This window comes from Rutidosis leptorrhynchoides, chromosome 2, assembly GCF_046630445.1.
Source record: "Rutidosis leptorrhynchoides isolate AG116_Rl617_1_P2 chromosome 2, CSIRO_AGI_Rlap_v1, whole genome shotgun sequence".
Taxonomy (NCBI): Eukaryota; Viridiplantae; Streptophyta; class Magnoliopsida; order Asterales; family Asteraceae; genus Rutidosis; species Rutidosis leptorrhynchoides.
The window spans coordinates 535,162,250-535,185,725 of NC_092334.1; the positions used below are offsets into that span (position 1 = coordinate 535,162,250).

General features: G+C 35.4%; 1 protein-coding gene across 1 annotated transcript; it reads right to left on the reverse strand.

Annotated features, from left to right (window-relative positions):
* Window positions 1-21,862: 21,862 nt before the first annotated feature.
* On the reverse strand, window positions 21,863-22,468 carry LOC139889622 (uncharacterized). Its single transcript, XM_071872563.1, has one exon. The coding sequence runs from the start codon at window positions 22,466-22,468 to the stop codon at window positions 21,863-21,865; it is 606 nt and encodes a 201-aa protein (XP_071728664.1).
* Window positions 22,469-23,476: the final 1,008 nt, after the last annotated feature.

The following is a 23,476-nucleotide window of genomic DNA, read 5'->3' on the forward strand; positions in this document are numbered from 1 at the left end:
TCAATCTTAATTAATATATATAAACATGGAAAAGTTCGGGTCACTACAGTTGACGTATCCCGTAAATATACGGTATCATTTTTGTAGGTTCACTTTTTATTCCATTATACATTTTTTCTGGTAAAGGGACAACTGCTGCTAGAGAGCCTAGCAACCCAGCAAAACAACCAACTAGCTATCAGAACATAAACACGATATACCTTTCGTGCTAAATATTAGACACGATATTAACCGAATATTAGTGTTAGGAAAAGATTTTCTATTTTTAGAATTGATTGGATAAAATCGGTATGGGTATAAATCCCTTAATTAGTGGGATTTTCATTTATCTTAGGGGATTTAGTTTCCTAATTCTTATCCCCAAGACTCTATAAATAAAGAGGTCTTGGGGTGAGGTTTGTTGTCTTTGCCTGCAGCAAGAACCGATCTCATAACTTTGAGATCGTCTATCCTCTGTTTTTCATTGTTTATGTTCTTCATTTATTCAATAAAATGTTAAACTTTGAGAAACTTCTTTTGTTCTTCGTTTCTGCACTAAGCTAATGTTTAATTCTTTTGCTTGATCGACGTTATGGGGTCTATCAACTGGTATCAGAGCAGGAAAGGTGTAAATCCTATCTCGATGATCTTTAAAACGATCCATATTTTTCTTATCAGTACTATTACTACCCCAGTTATGGCTATAATTGAAAAGGATGGTGGTTCTAGCAAGTTTCAGGAAGATCTGAAAGCTGTTGAGAAGATGGATAAGGACACTACTTGCAATAAAGCTTCTGCCTATAAGGTACAAAACTTTGTGAACTATCTTGATAATGAAAAAGAGAGAATGTTTCAGTACTTGCTGCTTGACTTTCAATGGTGTTTAGATGATATTGATAGGTTAAGAACACAAATCTTTGATCTTAAAAATGTTATCAAAAACAAAGATGCTGAAATTAAAGACTTAAAAAATGTGAGGCTGAACTTGAAACCTATAAAATGACATATATAAAAGAAACTAAAAGATTAAATACTGAATTAGGAAGATCAATGAAAAGGTCAAAACACTATGAATCAATTTTCAAATCTTGGTGTGTATCTTCCAAAAAGAATTCTGATGCTATTGCCAAACAAATTCCAAATAATGTCAAAGCTATACTAGGTGAAAACTACATATTAAATAATAATGTGGAAGTTGATCCAAGTGTATTCAAACCTGACATTTTACCAAACACTTTTGTAAAATTTGATGGTGACAAAAAGATTTTAACTAATGCTTTTGTAAGGTCATTAGATCCTGTTGAACCTTTTGAGACTATAATACTTGAAAGTAAAAATCCATTAGAGTCTGAACTTTTGAAACCTTCAGACTCTAGCATTTTAGTCTCTCAAGATAATAGTGTATGTTCTGACCTAGAGTCTGACACCCAAGAGTCAAGTTGCAATAACAACTCTGAATCATCCTCTGAAACTGACACTTGTCCAGATTAAAAAAGGTTAACTAAAAGAAGGGTCAAAGTCAAAATAAGCTAAGACTATTCAAAAACTCAAAAGGAAAATTTCAAAACTCAATGAAAAAATCAAGAGTCAAGAAAAACCTTCAGTTAAGAGAATATTTTGTTTTCCTAAGAAAATTGAGAAATAATGGAAACCCAAAGTTTGTGAAAATAAAAGTGTCTTAAAATCTGTTAAGGACAAGCTGATTTGGATTGGAAACAAAGCTTTTGTTTGGAGAGTGAAGAGCACTCCAACTGAACCCACTGAAAAGTGGGTTCCCCTTAAAAACTAACCATTTTCTTTTATTTTGTGTCTTGTGTAACAGGGTAACATGTGGTATTTGGATAGTGGTTGCTCAAGACACATGACTGGATGCAAAGAGCATCTTGTAGGGTTTGTTGAAGAAAAAGGTCCTTCTGTAAGATATGGTGATAATTCAGTTGCAAAGACTATTGGTTATGTACTGTTAAAGCTGGAAGTGTTTCATTTAAGAAAGTTGCTTTAGTTGAAGGGTTGAAGCATAATCTGCTAAGTGTGAGTGAAATTGCTGATGAAGATTGTGAGATCAGATTAAGAAAGAAAGCTGGTATTATTTATGATCCTAAAGGAAGACCAACACTTGTAGCCTGGAGATTTCAAAATGTGTATATGCTGGATCTAAATTCGGTTGATGCTGGAATTGAAACATGTCTGTACTCTCAGACTGTCCCTGAACTTAATTGGCTTTGGCACAAAAGGCTGTCACATCTCAATTTCAAAAAACATTAATGAGCTTTCCAAAAATAAGCTTGTAAGAGGTCTGCCTCAACAGCCTTTCAAGAAAGATAAGCCCTGTTCTGCTTGTATTATGGGTAAACAGACCAAAATAAAATTTCCCTCAAAAACCCTAGCTACTATTAGTGATCCACTTCACATGCTTCACATGGATCTGTTTGGTCCAATAAACACTAGTAGTTTGGGTGGGAAAAGATATACTCTAGTGATTGTTGATGAGTATTCTAGATTCACATGGGTTATTTTCTTAGCTGCAAAAAGTGATGCTCCCTAAGAAATCGTTAATTTGATTAAGAAAGAGCAGGTTCAAAAAGGTGTTCTTGTTAAACAATTGAGAAGTGATCATAGTACTGAGTTCAAGAATGTTACACTAATTGATTTTTGTGAAGAATCTGGAATTGGTCAAAATTTCTCTGCTGTTAGAACTCCTCAACAAAATGGAGTTGCTGAAAGAAGAAATAGAACCCTTATTGAAGCATCCAGAACCATGTTATGTCAATCAAATGTTGCTCTAAGGTTCTGGGCAGAGGCAGTTAATACAGCATGTTATACTCAAAATAGGTCCTTGATTGTGAAGAAACATGGCAAAACTCCCTATGAGTTATACCATAAAAAGGTGCCTACTATTCATTACTTCCATGTATTTGGGTGTAAGTGCTATATTTTAAATCAAAGAGATCAGCTTGAAAAGATGAGGCCAAAATCTGATGAAGGTGTGTTCATGGGATATTCTTCTGTATCTAAAGCTTATAGAGTATATAATCAGAGGATAATGAAGATTGAAGAATCCATTAATGTTTCTTTTGATGAAAGTTCTATAGAAATGGATCAGTCATCCAGCACTGAGCAATCTGCACTTGGTGAATTGTCAAATTTAATTTCTGGAAACAGTGTTAAAGACTTTGGATTCAGAGTCTGAGTCAGATGAACCTAATTTGTCTGGGTTGAAAAATGATTCTGCAGATAATTCTCATACAGAAGAAGTTCCACAAGAAGATGAGTCTGTTGTTATTCAAGAGGGTGATCAGTCATTAAATACCACCTTGGATCCTGCTGTTCCTACTAGAAAATCATCTAGAAATATAGTTCCTCCAAAGCATCTTAAGGATTATATTGTGGATCCTACTGGTTTGCCTAAACCTAGCTCTTCTTCTCAGATACCTGTGTCTGACTTTGCTATTGCAAACTATTGCTTCTTTTCTTGTTTTCTTTCACTAATTGAGCCCAAAGAAGTATATGAAGCATTGGCTGACAATGATTGGGTTGAGGCTATGACTAAAGAGTTGACAGAATTTGAAAGAAATGATGTATGGGAGTTGGTTCCAAAACCTGATGGTAAAACTGCAATTGGCACTAAATGGGTTTACAGAAACAAGGTTGATAAAGATGGTATTGTGATTAGAAATAAAGCAAGGTTAGTGGCTCAAGGGTATAGACAAGAAGAAGGAATAGATTATGATGAGACTTTTGCTACTGTTGCTAGAATTGAAGCTATTAGACTGTTTCTGGCATATGCTGCACACAAAGATTTCAAGGTGTTTCAAATGGATGTGAAGAATGCTTTCCTGAATGGTAAATTGCAAGAAGAGGTGTATGTGAAACAACCTCCTGGTTTTGTAAGTAAGAAATTTCCTAAGCATGTTTACAGATTGAAGAAAGCATTGTATGGTCTGAAGCAAGCTCCCAGAGCCTGTATGATACCTTGTTAACATTTCTTCTAGAAAAGAATTTTTCCAGAGGAGCCATTGACAAGACTTTATTTATCAAAAAGGACAAAGGTGATGTGTTACTTGTTCAAATTTATGTTGATGACATTATTTTTGGGTCTACTAATCCACACTTAAGAATATGGTTTTCTGACATTATATCTGAAGAGTATAGAATGAGCAATTTATGTACTTTAAACTATTTTCTTGGGTTGCAAATTAAACAGAGTTCTGAAGGCATTTTTATTAACCAAAGTAACTACGTTTCTGACATGTTAACTAAATTTGGTTTTAAAAATTGTTCTACTTTAAGAACTCCAATGAGTGTTTCTGAAAAGCTTGATAAAGATTAATCTGGGAAACTCACTTGTCAATCAACCTATAGAGGTATGATTGGATCTTTGCTATACTTAACTACTAGTAGACCTGATATAATGTTTGCTACATGTCTCTGTGCACGTTACCAATCATATCCTAGGGAGTCTCATTATAAAGCTGTGAAAAGAATTTTTAGGTACTTAAAAGGTACCCCTAACCTGGGTCTTTGGTACTCCAAAGACTCAGAGTTTGATCTAATTGGTTACACAGATGCAGACTGTAACGACCCGCACTTTTTCGATCGTTCTATACTTATAAGATTAATATTTACATAAATTAAACCTTACCAACATGATAAGCAATCCAAATTGTCGAGATTTATATTTCCGAAAAGAGTTTACACAACGTTTGACCGTCTAGTTTGACCGATGATATCACGAACTATATAACATATGATAATTATACGTTTGTGTATATATATGTATATATACATATTTAACATGATCTAAGAATGTTTTAATATCTCATTTTGTATTAATAACAATAAGTTATAAGTATATTTTAAAACTACTAACTTAAGTTTTCAAAACGATAACTATACGTAATGTTTTTCGACGTAAATACTTATAACCTATATTACTTATACATGCATCGTATAGATATGTATTTTATCACTTTTAAAGGGCTTACATACATAAAACAATATAAGTATATTTACAAAAGATAGCTATATTTGAATCCTCGTTCCGTTTCCTCAAAGATTTCTATACGTATACCTAGAGTATATGTACCCGTATCATACGCAGCTTCTAGATGTATTTACTATTGGTATATACCAATAAAAATATGCTCCTTAGCAGCCTTAAATGATTAAGAAACATGTGGAACCAACCATTTGTCAAGTAGCATGAATTATTTAGCAAGAAAACAAAGTTAGGTATCTTTTTTTTCCTTTATAACCTAAAAACGTTTTTATGCATGCACACCATTTCTTCACCCCATTTTCTCATACTTACACTTCCATTTCTCTCTCAAAATACTCTTAACTTCATACTTGATCATCTCCAAGCATTTTCCACATCATTTAGCTTCAAAAACCTTACTTAATCACCATAAGAAAACCATACAAAAACACTTCAAGAAATCCTTCCAAGAACACAAACTTACTTCCAATCTTTCATCCAATTCCATCACCCTTTTGGTTCTAGATTTTTACTCCTCTTTTACAACAACCTTGTCCAAGGAACTTGAGGTAGAATCTATGTTCATAACCTTATTCGATTCATATATATATAGCTATCTTATTTTGTGGTATAAAATTTTAACAACAAGAACATAGTTTGAATGTTTTCAAACTTATTTGCAAACTAAATAGATCCTTCTAACTTAACTTTTAAAATACTTCAAGACCTGTAATATATCATAAATATATGCTAATTTAACAAGGTATAACTTGGTTTTTCAAAGAACACCTTAAAAACTGAATTTACGACGTCGGAGTGCAACCGGGGGCTGTTTTGGGTTGGATAATTAAAAACCATCTTAAACTTTGAATTGGAGGTTTATTTTCTGGAAAAATGATTTTTACTATGAATATGATAACACATAAAAATTTCATGATTTAACTCAAAGTATAAGTATTTTTAGAAAAATAATCATTTAAGGTTGTTTACATGATGGAAAATGATTAACTTCATAAGTTTCACTAAAGTTTGACCTATGACCTGTGATTTCGAATACAAACTAAGGTATTTACAGTTCATAGTCTTAAAGAGGGACTCGATCCAAGGAAGTGACAAGTTGAATCAACGAAAACGGAGTTGTAACGAAGAAACTATGACCAAAACGAGATCGGATATCTAAGACTTGTTTAACTTCGGGATTAATTGGGAAAAATTAAATAAAATCACATATTTCTAAGATAACATGATATTTTATATATATGTACTTATAATTCAATTTTATATGGTTCAGGATCACCCGCAAACAACACGAGAAGATTAATCATAAGATCCCATGTTTGTACGCAACACGTCATTTGACAACACCGGTACTTTATGTACGCAACACGTCATTTGACAACACCGGTACCGTGGGTCAAGATTAATCTCGACCAATACATATGCGATGGGGTTTTATTTATTTCGTTAGGGGGTTTTATTTATTTCATTGCGGGTATATTAAACATCTAAAAATGAACCATTAAAATTGAATTACTAACAACGAACTGCTAACTACGGACTAAGGAATTATTCAAAGTATTAAAAGTATAACAAGTGTATATATGTGACGTTTGTTTAAAAAGAAAAGGTATTGATATATTATATATGGATAGGTTCGTGATATCAACCGGAGACCAAGTCAAATTATATATATCTTCAAGACAACAGTGAGTATATAGTCCCACTTTTAAACTCTAAATATTTCGGGATGAGAATACATGTATTTTATGTTTTACGATATGGACACAAGTAACTGAAAAATATATTCTACGTTGAGTTGTACCACTGGCATACTTCCCTGTAGCTTGGTAACTGTTATTTACAGCGGTATTGTAAACGCGAATCCTGTTGATAGATCTATCGGGCCTGACAACCCCAACCGGACTGGACGACCAGTATTCAACGGTTGCACAGTACTTCGTTTCGTGACTACACTTGGTACGGTGTAGTAAGATTTCATAATAAAGGGAATATGCGACGTGATTAAATGTTAAGTATGGTTACCAAGTGCTCAACCACTTAGAATATTTTTATTAAAATGTTTATATATGAAATCTTGTGGTCTATATTTATATCGCTGCCGGCATTAAACCTATATCTCACCAACTTTATGTTGACGTTTTAAACATGTCTATTCTTAGGTGATAATTAGAAGCTTCCGCTGCATCATGTTGAATTTAAGCAGGATCTTGCGTACGCATATTTGTGTCAAAAATAAGACTGCATATCCAAGAACTTGTGTTGTAAAATATGCTAGAAATCGGGTTGTTATTATCATTTGTAAAGTTTGTAAGTCGAAGATTATCGCTAAACGATAATCATCTTTATTTTGTCCAAAGCTTGTATCAAAAATAAGGATCATGGTTTGTAATGTATAATATATGCAGTTTTTCTTTAAAAAAATGTCGCATATAGAGGTCAATACCTCGCAATGAAATCATACGTTATCTAACACGTTCTTATGGTTAAGGACGGGTTATGACATGTGGTATCAGAGCGGTGGTCTTAGCGAACCAGGTTTGCATTAGTGTGTCTAACTGATAAGTCGTTAGGATACATTAGTAAGTCTGGACTTTGACCGGGTTTGATTTAAAAACCATTGCTTATCATTGTTGGTTAAAATTTATATGTAAATATTATGTAGTACTAATGGGTTAGTTGTTGTGTGATAGATGTCGGGCTCAAAACTTATCATCACGTTCAGCGACTCCGAACCAGAATCTTCAGATGGTGTTCCAGTCATTAACCTATCCGATGACGAAAATAATATCTTTGGGGAAGACTCACAAATTCCGGATGAACCGACTATAGAGAACCCGGAAAGTGAACCCGAGGAGGAAAGTGAACCCGAGGAGGAAAGTGAACCCGAGGAGGAAAGTGAACCCGAGGAAGAAATACAGGAAATTACAAAAGACGAGTTCGAACTAGGAAAGAAACGAAAGGCTAATGAATTAGAAAATTCAAATCCCGAGTTTAGTAAGGATGATGTGGCACCAACTCCACTAGACACTACCACCCCTATTCCCGCTATTCCTATTCGTTCTATCCCGGCATCCAGTTCTTTAGTCCCACAACCAAAATATAGGCAGACAGCCAGGATAAGCGTTAAGCGATTCTTTGAACCTAAACGTCCTAGAAAATAGACCAAACGATGTGCTGCCGTATTAAACCATGGGATCATATAATGTTTTGTATAATATTATTAGTGTGGTTTGTTTAATGTTCGATGTAAGATAAGCATATGTAAAATAGTGAAGTGTGAAATGCAATAATTTTCCATGGTTAAGTATTATTTAGATGGTAGTAATTGATTCTGTACTAAGCTATTAAGTATGGACATTAACGGGTAGGTACTACCCTAGATATAATTATAAAACGCTAATAAGAAGAAAAGGCTTTTATAATAATACCTGGTTCATATTATTAATAAGCTATAATGTACTGTAAATATACACTACATCTATAATATTCCATGTGAATAATTATTTTCTTTTCATTCTTATAGAAGAATATGGCGAGATTGAACCGAATGACGGAACAAGAAATCCAGGAACTCATCAATCAATGAGTGAACGACAGAATGTTATGGGTCGAGGCTTCAAGAGGTGCTGCAGTTAACCCAAATCCTCGTGTGGGGTGCACTTACAAAACTTTTCAAGCTTGCAAGCCCCCATCATTCAGTGGAACAGAAGGACCGATCGGTTTAACCCGGTGGATAGAAAAGATGGAGACTGTGTTTAAAATCAGTGGTTGTGTTGAAAAGGACATGACCAAGTATGCATCGTGCACTTTACAAGATAGTGCACTCACGTGGTGGAAAAATTATGTGAAGGCTGTAGGAGGAGATGTAGCTTATGATACTCCGTGGGAAGAATTCAAAACAATGTTAATCAACGAATATTGTCCAAGGAACGAGGTTAGGAAGTTGGAAGATGAGTTACGAAGTCTGAAGGTTATTGGTACTGAAATCACCAACTACAATCAGCGATTCATGGAATTAGTTTTGCTATGTCCTGAATTGGTTCCAACCGAAGAACGGAAGATTGAAATGTACAAAGATGGTTTGCCCAAAAAGGTCAAGGCAAATGTTACAGCATCGAAACCTAAGACAATTCATGAAGCTATAACCATGGCAAACGAGCTAATGGATCAGGTCATCATGGATAAGAAAGTATCCAATACTGATGTGAAGGTATCAGGTAACAAAAGAAAGTGGAATGGAAATTATGATCGAGGTAACCAACAACAATCTTTTAAGAAACAAGAAAACACGCAAGGTGCGGGTAGTGGTTTAAGCTTTGGTTATAAAGGACAAAATCCTTTATGCAACCGATGCCACAAACATCACTCTGGTTACTGTAATGTGGTATGCAACAAATGTAATCGAAAGGGTCATCTTGCTGAAGATTGTAGGGCTCTCGTTACAAATACAAATGGTACCAAGACTCCTGCCACCAATGCAAATAGAACTGCTTTGGCTACCATTACTTGTTTTGGGTGTGGAAAACAAGGTCACTATAAGAGCCAGTGCCCGAATCCAGAGAAGAATATCGGACCTGCACGTGGGAGAGCATTTGTTATTAATGCTAGAGAGGCATGTGAAGACCCGGAGCTTGTTACGGGTACGTTTACCATTAATAACTTATCCGCATCTATTATATTTGATACTGGTGCTGATAGAAGTTACGTGTGTAGAGACTTTCACGCTAAATTGAATTGTTCATCATTACCTCTAGATGCTAAGTACATGATTGAGTTAGCTAATGGTAAACTAATTAACGCCGATAAAATTTGCCGTGATTGTAAAATAAATTTAGCCGGAGAAACATTTAAGATTGATTTGATACCCGTAGAATTAGGAAGTTTTGATGTAATAATCGGCATGGACTGGATGTCCAAAATAGGAGCTGAAGTTGTGTGCGCCAAGAAGGCAATTCGCATTCCTCGTAAGGATAAAACGCCAGTAATGATTTATGGAGAGAAGGGTAAATCAAAGCTAAAACTCATTAGTTATTTGAAAGCTCAAAAGTGCTTGAAGAAAGGGTGCTATGCTATCTTAGCACATGTTAATAAAGTCGAAAAGAAAGAAAAAGAGAAGTGCATCAATGACGTGCCTGTGGCAAGAGATTTTCCTGAAGTATTTCCGGAAGAGTTGCCGGGATTACCTCCATTTAGATCTGTAGAATTTCAAATAGATCTTGTACCAGGAGCTGCACCGGTTGCCCGTGCTCCATATAGACTTGCACCGTCTGAGTTAAAAGAACTTCAGAATCAGTTAAAAGAATTACTGGATCGTGGATTCATACGACCAAGTACTTCACCGTGGGGAGCTCTAATTTTATTCGTCAAGAAGAAAGACGGATCTTTCCGAATGTGTATAGATTATCGTGAATTAAATAAGTTAACTATCAAGAATCGGTATCCACTACCGAGAATTGACGACTTATTTGATCAACTCCAAGGATCATGTGTGTACTCGAAAATTGACCTAAGATCGGGCTATCATCAATTACGTGTCAAAGAAGAAGATATACCGAAAACTGCTTTTCGGACACGCTACGGTCATTACGAATTTTTGGTCATGCCGTTTGGATTGACGAATGCGCCAGCTGTATTCATGGACCTCATGAATCGAGTTTGTAGTCCATATTTAGATAAGTTTGTTATCGTTTTCATTGATGATATTCTTATCTATTCCAAGAGTGAGCAAGAGCATGAGCAGCATTTAAGGTTGATATTAGAGTTGTTGAGAAAAGAACAGCTATATGCTAAATTTTCTAAATGTGCTTTCTGGTTGAAAGAAGTGCAATTTCTTGGCCACGTTGTTAGTAGCAAAGGAATTCAGGTTGATCCAGCAAAAATTGAAGCCATTGAAAAATGGGAGACTCCTAAGACACCAATGCAGATACACCAATTTTTGGGTTTAGCCGGTTATTATAGAAGGTTTATTCAAGATTTTTCCCGAATAGCTAAGCCGTTGACAGCGTTAACGCAAAAAGGGAAGAAATATGAATGGACTTCTGAGCAGGAGAGTGCATTTCAATTACTGAAAAAGAAGTTGACTACGGCGCCTATTTTATCGTTACCAGAAGGGAACGATGATTTTGAAATATATTGTGACGCTTCGCGACAAGGTTTTGGTTGCGTTCTTATGCAACGGAAGAAAGTTATTGCATACGCATCCCGACAATTAAAGATTCACGAGCGGAATTATACAACGCATGATCTAGAACTGGGAGCAGTCGTGTTTGCATTGAAGATATGGAGACACTACTTGTATGGGGTTAAATGCACTGTGTTTACTGATCATAAAAGCCTTCAACATATTTTCGATCAAAAACAGCTGAACATGAGGCAACGTAGGTGGGTCGAGCTGATAAACGACTATGATTGTGAAATTCGTTATCATCCCGGGAAGGCGAACGTGGTGGCCGATGCTCTAAGCAGAAAGGAACGAGAACCAATTCGAGTACGAGCGATGAACATAAAAATTCGCATGAATCTCAACTCACAAATCAAAGAAGTTCAACGAGAAGCACTTACTAAAGAAAACATAAGAAATGAAATAATGAAGAAGTATGAGAAGCAACTCGTTATACGGGAAGACGGAATTCGATATTTTGCAAACCGTATTTGGGTACCGAAGTTGGGTGGATTAAGGAAGTTGATATTGAATGAGGCACATAAGACAAGATACTCGATACATCCTGGAGTTGGAAAGATGTATCAAGATCTTAAGACGCATTATTGGTGGCCTAATTTAAAGACAGACGTTGCAACATATGTTGGGGAGTGTTTAACTTGTTCCAAAGTCAAAGCAGAACACCAAAAGCCGTCAGGATTACTTCAACAACCAGAAATCCCAGAATGGAAATGGGACGGTATTACCATGGATTTCATCACGAAGTTACCAAAGACTGCCTGGGGATACGACACTATTTGGGTAATTGTTGATCGTCTTACCAAATCTGCACATTTCTTGCCTATAAAGGAAACGGATAGAATGGAGAAATTATTACGATTATATATAAAGGAAATAGTTTCAAGGCATGGAATACCTATTTCCATTATATCTGATCGTGATAGTAGATTTACCTCAAAGTTCTGGCAATCACTACAGGAGGCACTAGGAACTCGTTTGGATATGAGTACCACATATCATCCGCAAACCGACGGGCAGAGTGAAAGAACAATTCAGACTCTTGAAGACATGCTCAGGGCATGTGTGATCGATTTTGGAAACGGATGGGATAAATATCTACCGTTAGCAGAATTCTCGTATAATAATAGTTATCATGCGAGCATTGGAGCTGCGCCATTCGAATCATTGTATGGAAGGAAGTGTAGATCTCCTATCTGTTGGAATGAAGTAGGAGATCGACAATTAACGGGTCCCGAGATCATACACGAAACGACTGAGAAGATTGTACAAATCAAGGAGAGATTGAAAACAGCCCGTAGTCGCCAAAAGAGCTACGCCGATGTTCGAAGGAAACCATTAGAGTTTCAGATCGGTGACATGGTTATGTTAAAAGTGTCACCATGGAAAGGTGTAATACGTTTCGGCAAAAGGGGTAAACTGAACCCAAGGTACGTAGGCCCGTTCAAGATTATTGAACGCATTGGACCGGTAGCTTATCGACTCGAGTTACCGCAACAACTCGCCAGAGTACATAATACCTTTCACGTCTCGAACCTTAAGAAGTGTCTTGCAAAGGAAGATCTCACCATTCCTCTTGAAGAAATCCATGTCGATGAGAAACTACAATTCATCGAAGAACCAATCGAAATCATGGACCGTGAAGTTAAACAGCTCAAGCAGAGCAACATACCGATCGTTAAGGTTCGTTGGAATGCTCGAAGAGGTCCTGAGTTTACTTGGGAACGAGAGGATCAGATGAAACAAAAGTATCCACACTTGTTTCTCGATGACGCAAAATAGGTACAATTTTAAAATTTCGGGACGAAATTTATTTAACGGGGAGGTAATGTAACGACCCGCACTTTTTCGATCGTTCTATACTTATAAGATTAATATTTACATAAATTAAACCTTACCAACATGATAAGCAATCCAAATTGTCGAGATTTATATTTCCGAAAAGAGTTTACACAACGTTTGACCGTCTTGTTTGACCGATGATATCACGAACTATATAACATATGATAATTATACGTTTGTGTATATATATGTATATATACATATTTAACATGATCTAAGAATGTTTTAATATCTCATTTTGTATTAATAACAATAAGTTATAAGTATATTTTAAAACTACTAACTTAAGTTTTCAAAACGATAACTATACGTAATGTTTTTCGACGTAAATACTTATAACCTATATTACTTATACATGGATCGTATAGATATGTATTTTATCACTTTTAAAGGGCTTACATACATAAAACAATATAAGTATATTTACAAAAGATAGCTATATTTGAATCCTCGTTCCGTTTCCTCAAAGATTTCTATACGTATACCTAGAGTATATGTACCCGTATCATACGCAGCTTCTAGATGTATTTACTATTGGTATATACCAATAAAAATCTGCTCCTTAGCAGCCTTAAATGATTAAGAAACATGTGGAACCAACCATTTGTCAAGTAGCATGAATTATTTAGCAAGAAAACAAAGTTAGGTATCTTTTTTTTCCTTTATAACCTAAAAACGTTTTTATGCATGCACACCATTTCTTCACCCCATTTTCTCATACTTACACTTCCATTTCTCTCTCAAAATACTCTTAACTTCATACTTGATCATCTCCAAGCATTTTCCACATCATTTAGCTTCAAAAACCTTACTTAATCACCATACAAAAACACTTCAAGAAATCCTTCCAAGAACACAAACTTACTTCCAATCTTTCATCCAATTCCATCACCCTTTTGGTTCTAGCTTTTTACTCCTCTTTTACAGCAACCTTGTCCAAGGAACTTGAGGTAGAATCTATGTTCATAACCTTATTCGATTCATATATATATAGCTATCTTATTTTGTGGTATAAAATTTTAACAACAAGAACATAGTTTGAATGTTTTCAAACTTGTTTGCAAACTAAATAGATCCTTCTAACTTAACTTTTAAAATACTTCAAGACCTGTAATATATCATAAATATATGCTAATTTAACAAGGTATAACTTAGTTTTTCAAAGAACACCTTAAAAACTGAATTTACGACGTCGGAGTGCAACCGGGGGCTGTTTTGGGTTGGATAATTAAAAACCATCTTAAACTTTGAATTGGAGGTTTATTTTCTGGAAAAATTATTTTTACTATGAATATGATAACACATAAAAATTTCATGATTTAACTCAAAGTATAAGTATTTTTAGAAAAATAATCATTTAAGGTTGTTTACATGATGGAAAATGATTAACTTCATAAGTTTCACTAAAGTTTGACCTATGACCTGTGATTTCGAATACAAACTAAGGTATTTACAGTTCATAGTCTTAAAGAGGGACTCGATCCAAGGAAGTGACAAGTTGAATCAACGAAAACGGAGTTGTAACGAAGAAACTATGACCAAAACGAGATCGGATATCTAAGACTTGTTTAACTTCGGGATTAATTGGGAAAAATTAAATAAAATCACATATTTCTAAGATAACATGATATTTTATATATATGTACTTATAATTCAATTTTATATGGTTCATGATCACCCGCAAACAACACGAGAAGATTAATCATAAGATCCCATGTTTGTACGCAACACGTCATTTGACAACACCGGTACTTTATGTACGCAACACGTCATTTGACAACACTGGTACCGTGGGTCAAGATTAATCTCGACCAATACATATATGATGGGGTTTTATTTATTTCGTTAGGGGGTTTTATTTATTTCATTGCGGGTATATTAAACATCTAAAAATGAACCATTAAAATTGAATTACTAACAACGAACTGCTAACTACGGACTAAGGAATTATTCAAAGTATTAAAAGTATAACAAGTGTATATATGTGACGTTTGTTTAAAAAGAAAAGGTATTGATATATTATACATGGATAGGTTCGTGATATCAACCGGAGACCAAGTCAAATTATATATATCTTCAAGACAACAGTGAGTATATAGTCCCACTTTTAAACTCTAAATATTTCGGGATGAGAATACATGTATTTTATGTTTTACGATATGGACACAAGTAACTGAAAAATATATTCTACGTTGAGTTGTACCACTGGCATACTTCCCTGTAGCTTGGTAACTGTTATTTACAGCGGTATTGTAAACTCGAATCCTGTTGATAGATCTATCGGGCCTGACAACCCCAACCGGACTGGACGACCAGTATTCAACGGTTGCACAGTACTTCGTTTCGTGACTACACTTGGTACGGTGTAGTAAGATTTCATAATAAAGGGAATATGCGACGTGATTAAATGTTAAGTATGGTTACCAAGTGCTCAACCACTTAGAATATTTTTATTAAAATGTTTATATATGAAATCTTGTGGTCTATATTTATATCGCTGCCGGCATTAAACCTATATCTCACCAACTTTATGTTGACGTTTTAAACATGTCTATTCTCAGGTGATAATTAGAAGCTTCCGCTGCATCATGTTGAATCTAAGCAGGATCTTGCGTACGCATATTTGTGTCAAAAATAAGACTGCATATCCAAGAACTTGTGTTGTAAAATATGCTAGAAATCGGGTTGTTATTATCATTTGTAAAGTTTGTAAGTCGAAGATTATCGCTAAACGATAATCATCTTTATTTTGTCCAAAGCTTGTATCAAAAATAAGGATCATGGTTTGTAATGTATAATATATGCAGTTTTTCTTTAAAAAAATGTCGCATATAGAGGTCAATACCTCGCAATGAAATCATACGTTATCTAACACGTTCTTATGGTTAAGGACGGGTTATGACACAGACTATGCAGGTTGCAAATTAGACAGAAAAAGCACTTCAGGTAGATGTCAATTGCTAGGTGGAAAATTGGTCAGCTGGTTGAGTAAAAAGCAGAATTCTGTGGCCACTTCCACAGCAGAAGCTGAATATGTTGCTGCAGGAAGTTGCTGTGCTCAGTTACTTTGGATGCAACATCAACTTTTAGATTTTGGGTTATCATTGACCAAAACTCCAATAATGTGTGATAATGAAAGTGCAATTGCTATTACTGTGAGAATCCAGTGTTTCACTCCAGAACCAAGCATATTAAAATCAGGCATCATTTTATAAGGGATTGTGTTGAAAAGGGCAAAGTGTTTTTAAAGCATATTGGCACTAAGGATCAATTGGCAGATATTTTCACTAAAGCGCTTCCTGAGGAAAGGCATTTCTATCTTCTTGGACAACTTGGAATGTTAAATCCATCTATTGAAATGTTGTCCAGTGATGATATTTCTTGAGTCTGAATTATTTTCTTAGAGTCTGGGTGACGTAATATTGTTCAGAGTCTGGGAAAGTTTACTCAAGTGTATTTTTGTGTATAAATTTGTTTATTTCTTTAGACAAATAAATTTTTTTTTTTAAATTTCGTTTTTAGGTTAAATTTTTTTTTCTTTATTCTATTTTCTAAAATAAAAGGGTCAAATTTGGTATTAATGAAGGGAGTTAATGGTAACTTTTTGAAAATTTTTGTCAGGAGTATTCATTTGATAATGATTGTGTCAATATTTTTGATAACTTTCTGTTATGATGCATTGGGTCAATCTTGGCCGTGCAGACCAACCTACAGATTCTGATCAATCAGAGTCAAAGTTGTTACCCAAGAATTGAATTGAATTGAATTGTACAAATTGCCATTCTCGAGTATCTTTTCCGCCCTACTCCGAAACCGGGTTTAGTTGGCTCGGTAATTTTACTCGACGTGTGGTTGTTTCGACACAGGGAACAACTTTGAATACACAAGCCTGTAACCCGTGGATGAATCGCACACTAGAGCCTTATTGGGGCTAAAACCAGTAACGAGAGCCTTTTTGGTGATGTTCCACATACAGAGCAGGCTGAGGACATGAATGAGTAAATCCCACCTCATTCTAACCCATCTTCACTCACTGCTACTGTGAAAATTTCCCACTCAAACCATCTTATGAACTCACCAGTTCATACAGAGAATACCACCATATCTGAAACCCTAGATGTTACAACACTTGTGAATTCACCTCAAAAATTCACTAGGCAAGGTGCTTCTAGTACTACTTCATCACCTCTGCTAGAGGTTGATGAAGGCAGTGCTTTGACCCAACCTAAACCTGATAGGATAGTGAACTTGGATACCCACATTACAGTCACTGAAGAAACCTACTCAGCAGACTTACATGAAGAAGTCTCAATCCTAGACTCAAATAACCAAATCCAAAAACCAACTGAAATGACCAAGCCTACTTTTACCCCAGACTTAAGTCTGTCACTACCAACCCAAAATGTTCCATCCTTACACATTCTTGCACAGGCTGCCAATATCACACTCATGTCACAGGGTGAGATACAGGCCTCAAAATCTTCTATGTCTAAGGATCAGCTTTCTTTACAACAGGAAGGTTGTGAGGACATACCAACCCTACCCTTATCTTCTGGCACTACTTCTCAAACTGAGGCACCAGTCACCATGGTTGGCCTACATCAGGCTTTGACCAAGTTGACTAAGGAGTTTGATGACAAGCTCTCTGGTGTGCAGTCTAAGATTAATAATCTTAACTTTAATAATAATTTTGTATCAAAAGATGAGCTGTTAGAGGTAAGGAGGTTGGTTGGGGATATGCAGGGTTTGGCTAGTTCAAATAGTGCAGAGGGTGTGACTGCTATTGTTGACAGATTGACTGCTTTGGAAAAGAAAATGGCTGGTGTTGATGAACTAAGAGAATGTTTTACTGGGTTTGCATCTGATATTTGTTTCCTAAAAGCTCAACAGGCTGAAGTTTGGCAGTTTCTATCTTCTCTTCCTTTGCATGATGTCAAAAAGGGGGAGAAACGAAAAAGATTAGACGATGATGGCATTGAGGGGGAGCAATCTAAGAGAGCTCAACTTGAGGGGGAGCAATCTAAGAGAGCTCAACTTGAGGGGGAGAATATTACTGATAAAGGTGTTGGTGATACTCAAATGGTGGTTGTTGGTGATACTCAAATGGTGGTTGGTGTTGATACTCAGGTGGTTGTTGCTGGTGATACTCAAATAGGTGGTGTTGGTTATGTTCAAGGAAGCACTAGTGTTGTTGTGGTTGCTGCTATGCAAGGTAATTTAAGAGCTCAGATGAAAAAAAGATTTAGATTCAGAAGATATGAAGGTGATGTTGTCAAGGTTGAGGTTGATAAATCTGAATTTGAAGGTGTCACTCTATTGCTTACCATGACTCATTTGCCAGATAGAAGGTTAAGAATACTTGGATGGCTTGATGATTAAGACTACTATCAAAAGATGTTGATTAGATGTGTTGTTGAAACACTTGTATAGCAAGCTGAATATGTTAAAGGAAATTCCTCATATGAAGAGCAAGTGTAAGCTTATTGAAAAAGAGTATGCTAAGGTGGTTAAGTAGGTGAACAGGTTGTTTTGACATCATCAGATAGAGGGAGATTATTGGGAAAATGAAAATAATAATCTGATGAGTCAAAAGCATTTTGCAGATTTTAGAGTCTGGAGATTTAGAGTCTGAGGTTACAGATTCTGGAATTGCTGGAGTAAACGTTTGAAGATTTCTTGAAGCAGAAGCCATAGAATATTCTGGAGATATGCTTGTTAATTAAGAAGATTTGTTTTGAAGAGTTGATTTTATCTCCAGAGTTGACTTCCTAGTTATTAGCAAATTTGATTGGTTTTTAGTTTATCTTTTCCATATTTATAGCTAAGTAGTTTTGGAAACCAAATCTCCAGATTTGGTTTTTACTTGTATAAATAGAGACGTATGTTTCATTTGTAGGATGCACTTTTTACGATTAATATTATTTGTCTTCTATTCTATTATCGTGTTCTCTCAATTTCTGCACTAATAATTCTTATTTATTGTTTAATTGAGAGTCTGGTATCAAAGCAGGATCAACATATCTTGTTGATGATCCAGTCATTTTCGAGCAAAATATGTCTTATTGAAGATACAAAAGAAAAATCATTTTCAGATTCGTCATGCTATGCGCAGCGATATATAAATGATTATATCTCATTCGTTAACCGTTCAATCTTCATAAAATTTTAACTGTATGTTCACAACACATGGAACTAAATTCCTACCGAAGGAAATTTTGATTGGAGCTTTGGATTGAGAGATATCAATGGTCGAAATCTGCTGCTGAGATTGGAGGGTTTTCAGTGCAGTTTCAGTAATTTAATTACTGTATCTTCGTTATCATCTATATTTTTATGATTTTCGGTCATTGATTACATATAGATGGTCGTTGTGTAAAAATTTCATCTTGATTGGACGTGTCTACGAAAAGATATAAATTTTTGAATACACAGCAGTCTGCTTGTGTTTCAATATGTGCAGTCAGTTTAAAACGATTTTTTTAGATTCGTTGGCCGTTGGATCGTCATGATTTTTGGATATGAGGTTAACGGCATATAGATCTATCTCGTGTAAAAATTTTAGCTTGATCTGATAATTATATTAAAAGATATGTATTTTTAGTTATGATGTAATTCTGAGTCTGGAAACTCAGAATCAAGACTCTGATTGAGATATGAGTCTGAATTTCGGACTTAACAGTTTGACTCAAATGCAGACTCAAGATCAGACTCAAGCACAGATTATAAAGATCAGATTCAGACTTCAATTTCGCGTGAACTTATACTTAGTAGAAGTCAGACTTACACGAGGCCAGACTCAAAATACTTCAGACTCTAGGACTCCAGACTCAAATCAGGTCAGACCCATTTGAGTTCATCTCTTTTGAAGTGGTTATTCCCCAATAAGAAGACCGGATGTTAGCTCAACATAATCAACATTTATGAAGATGAAGATTCAACAAATATGTTCAACATTTATACGCAAGTGGTTAAGCGGTGGTGAACGCGGTTTTTCATGCATATTTTCAAATGCAGTTTTGTCATGATTATGTTCATGTTAGTTGATGATTTGTCTTCGGAAGTACTGATGAGATGTTGAGGCTATGTGTACTAAAATTATAATAAAGAGGAGGAGAATCAAGATTAAAGAAAGATCAATTTATCAAGAGATCTGAAGATCATACAAGATGATTAAAAGCTTTGAAGACAAAGATTGGATTTATTTTTAGTCTATATTTACATCTTGTAACCGATTGTTTTATCCTAATCAATTAGGGGGAGATTGTTAAGAAAAGATTTCCTATTTTTAGAATTGATTGGATAAAATCGGTATGGGTATAAATCCCTTAAATAGTGGGATTTTAATTTATCTTAGGGGATTTAGTTTCCTAATTCTTATCCCCAAAACTCTATAAATAAAGAGGTCTTGGGGTGAGGTTAGTTGTCTTTGCCTGCAGCAAGAACCGATCTCATAACTTTGAGATCGTCTATCCTCTGTTTTTCATTGTTTATGTTTTTCATTTATTCAATAAAATGTTAAACTTTGAGAAACTTCTTTTGTTCTTCGTTTCCGCACTAAGCTAATGTTTAATTCTTTTGCTTGATCGACGTTATGGGATCTATCAATTAGACACGATATCAACCGAATATTAGACCGTATGAATTCAAACGATTGATCCACCGATTTGTGCTTCCCTCTTATAGAATAATAGAAAACCCGGTAGGTTATAACGTTTATTGATATAGTATTTATAGGTTACAAATGACCTAGTTAAACCCTAATGGATCAAGCATGTCTATATTATTGAGTCGGGCTAATCCTAATATACATATTCTAATACTCCCATCAGTTGAAGCGGGATTAAATACACATGCTTAAACTGAAATGAAAAATAATAAACACGTATTCTAATAATACATACATTAACAAAACAATCAAATGTAGCCAATGTCTTCATCTCGAGCTTGAAAAATCTCGGTTGTTCATCTTGAAAAGTCTTGTTTGTTCATCTTGAAAGTTGTTCATTTTTTTTTTCTTGATAAATAAGAAAAAAAAATAAAGAAAAAACGAAAGAGTCAACTAGTAAGAAAGGAAATTATGTGAATTAAATTAAAGATGTAGAAGATTCAGAAGATGCATGGAGATATTGAATATTATAAAGATGGATAGTACGTAGATACGAATTACAAAGAAACTAAGAAAGAGAGATTCGTAGGGTGATCTATGAAGAATTCGCAGGGTGATCTATTCACAGGGACGTAGGGTGACCTATATGAATTCGTACGGTGATCTATGCCACCAATAAGTACTCCGTTAGTTTTTTATTTATTTTTTTTTTTTAATATACTAATAATAAAGAAATAATGATACTTAAGAAAATAGGTGATCTATGAAGAATCCAAGAGTATAGACAGAGAATGGTGAATATATGAGTAGATAGATAGGATAGAAAAGACCTAAGTCGGCTGTGATTTGCAGCAAAAAGGAATAGAAGCGGAAACATGGAATGGATGAGACGGAGGAAAATTTACCAACTACAATAAGGAATCTTGTCAATAAAGATTAAGAGGCTGGACAAACTGATCGACGTGCAATAATAATGGTGGCACAATGTCACCATATAAATGAAAAGAAAACGAAACGATAGAAGATTCGTGGACCCTGGAACACGAAGAGAAGAGGGTAACAAAGAAAGGCGGCGACCAATACATGGGGGCGGTGGCGGATCGTTTGGGTGGTGGCGGCGGCAGACTGTTTTGATGGCAGTGGCAAGAAAAAGTAAGAAAAAGAAAGAAGAAACCTAAGCATCTGATACAATGTAGAATAAAGAAAACCCCGTAGGTCATAACGTTTATTGGTATAGTATTTATAGATTACAAATGACCTAGTTAAACCCTAATGGATTAAGCCCATCTATATTATTGGGTCGGGCTATTCCTAATATGCATATTCTAATACCTCTGAACAACCGAATATTCCTCTCATGCCAAATATAATAAACCGTTGCTGCAAAACACAATTTAGCAACAACTCTAGAAGAATTGCGACCAACGATAGGAATAAGAACATCCCTACACACTTTCCAATCGTCACTCTCCGTATTAACATGAATAAATGCAAGCACACTCCTCCAAACTTTAGATGAAAAGGCACATTTGAAAAAAAGATGTTCATGCGAGACAACACTATCATTACAAAAGAAACACTTTAGCACCAGATTAGCGTGCAAATTCCATGACTTCAATTTGTCTTGAGTCTTAAGAAGCTCACCCATAAGCAACCACATAACAAAAGCATGCTTAGGAATACTCTGACTGAACCACACCACCTTGAACAAAGCAACACGTGGAGCATGAGGACGAAGTGAATCCCATATACAGCCAACAGACACATCTTGAAGAATATCATTTGAGTCCCAACACAGCTCAACCTTATAATCAAACAACAGCAGCATGACAAGCTGCTTAGAGGGGGAAATCTTTGATACCATGACGAAGGCTAAACGACACCATTTAATCTAACGACATCGCAGACCTTGTCATATTTGTAAAAGCCATCAATCAAAATCTCATTTATAGGCATCGACTAAAGGACCAATATTACTCCACAAATCCAGCCACTCATCAGCAAAATAACCATTACCCAATTGATAAACAGAGAATTTTTCAACCAAATGTCTTATTTGCATTAAATTGTGCCAGCTCCAAGAAGAACAAGGCTGGATGCCGACCTCCCAAATGTGACTATTTACGAGCTTGTATTCATGAACCCATTGAACCCATATAGACTGTTTAGCAGTTATATTCTCCAAATATGGGATGTCATGAGAGCAATGTTCCACGTTTTTAACCGTTTAATACCAAACCCTCCTTCATCCTTTGGCATACAAACATCATCCCATCGAACTTTAGCTTTACCTCTTTTATAATCGCCTTGGCACCATAAGAAACCACAAATCAATTTCTCTATCTCTTTGATAATACCGTCTGATATAATGAATGCCGAACACCAATAAAATTGCATAGCTAAGAGAACAGAGGTAAATGAGTTTTAAATGGATCCCACTCGCGAGCATTTTAAAGCTATATCACTCCCATTCGCGGGCTTAATGTCAAGCGTAATCTCCAGCCGCGAAAGATCAACTCGCGAACACAAAGAATCATGATTTTCTTCAGCTTGCGAGTGGGAGCAAAATAAGCCTTTGGAGCTCGCGAGTGGGAGCGTGACTTTTCTGGAGCTCGCTAGTGGAAGTTTATTTGGGCAAATGTTGGGGCGATTTTAGGGGTTCTAAACCCTATTTTTATCAACTTTAAAAGGGCTAATCATCAAGGATTATAAGTCTGTAAGTAACTAGAGGGGGGTGAATAGTTACTTAGTGTTTTCTTAAAACTTTTTTGAAATCTTTAACAATCAAAACGTAAGTTTTAAGTGTGGAAGCGTTTGTGTTTGTTAATGCAAGTATGTAAAGAATGTAAGTGCACAAACACAAGGATTTATA

Bases quoted from the DNA above. Each gene is read 5' to 3' on its own strand.
- LOC139889622 (XM_071872563.1), bottom strand. From the start codon at position 22,468: ATGGTATCAAAGATTTCCCCCTCTAAGCAGCTTGTCATGCTGCTGTTG.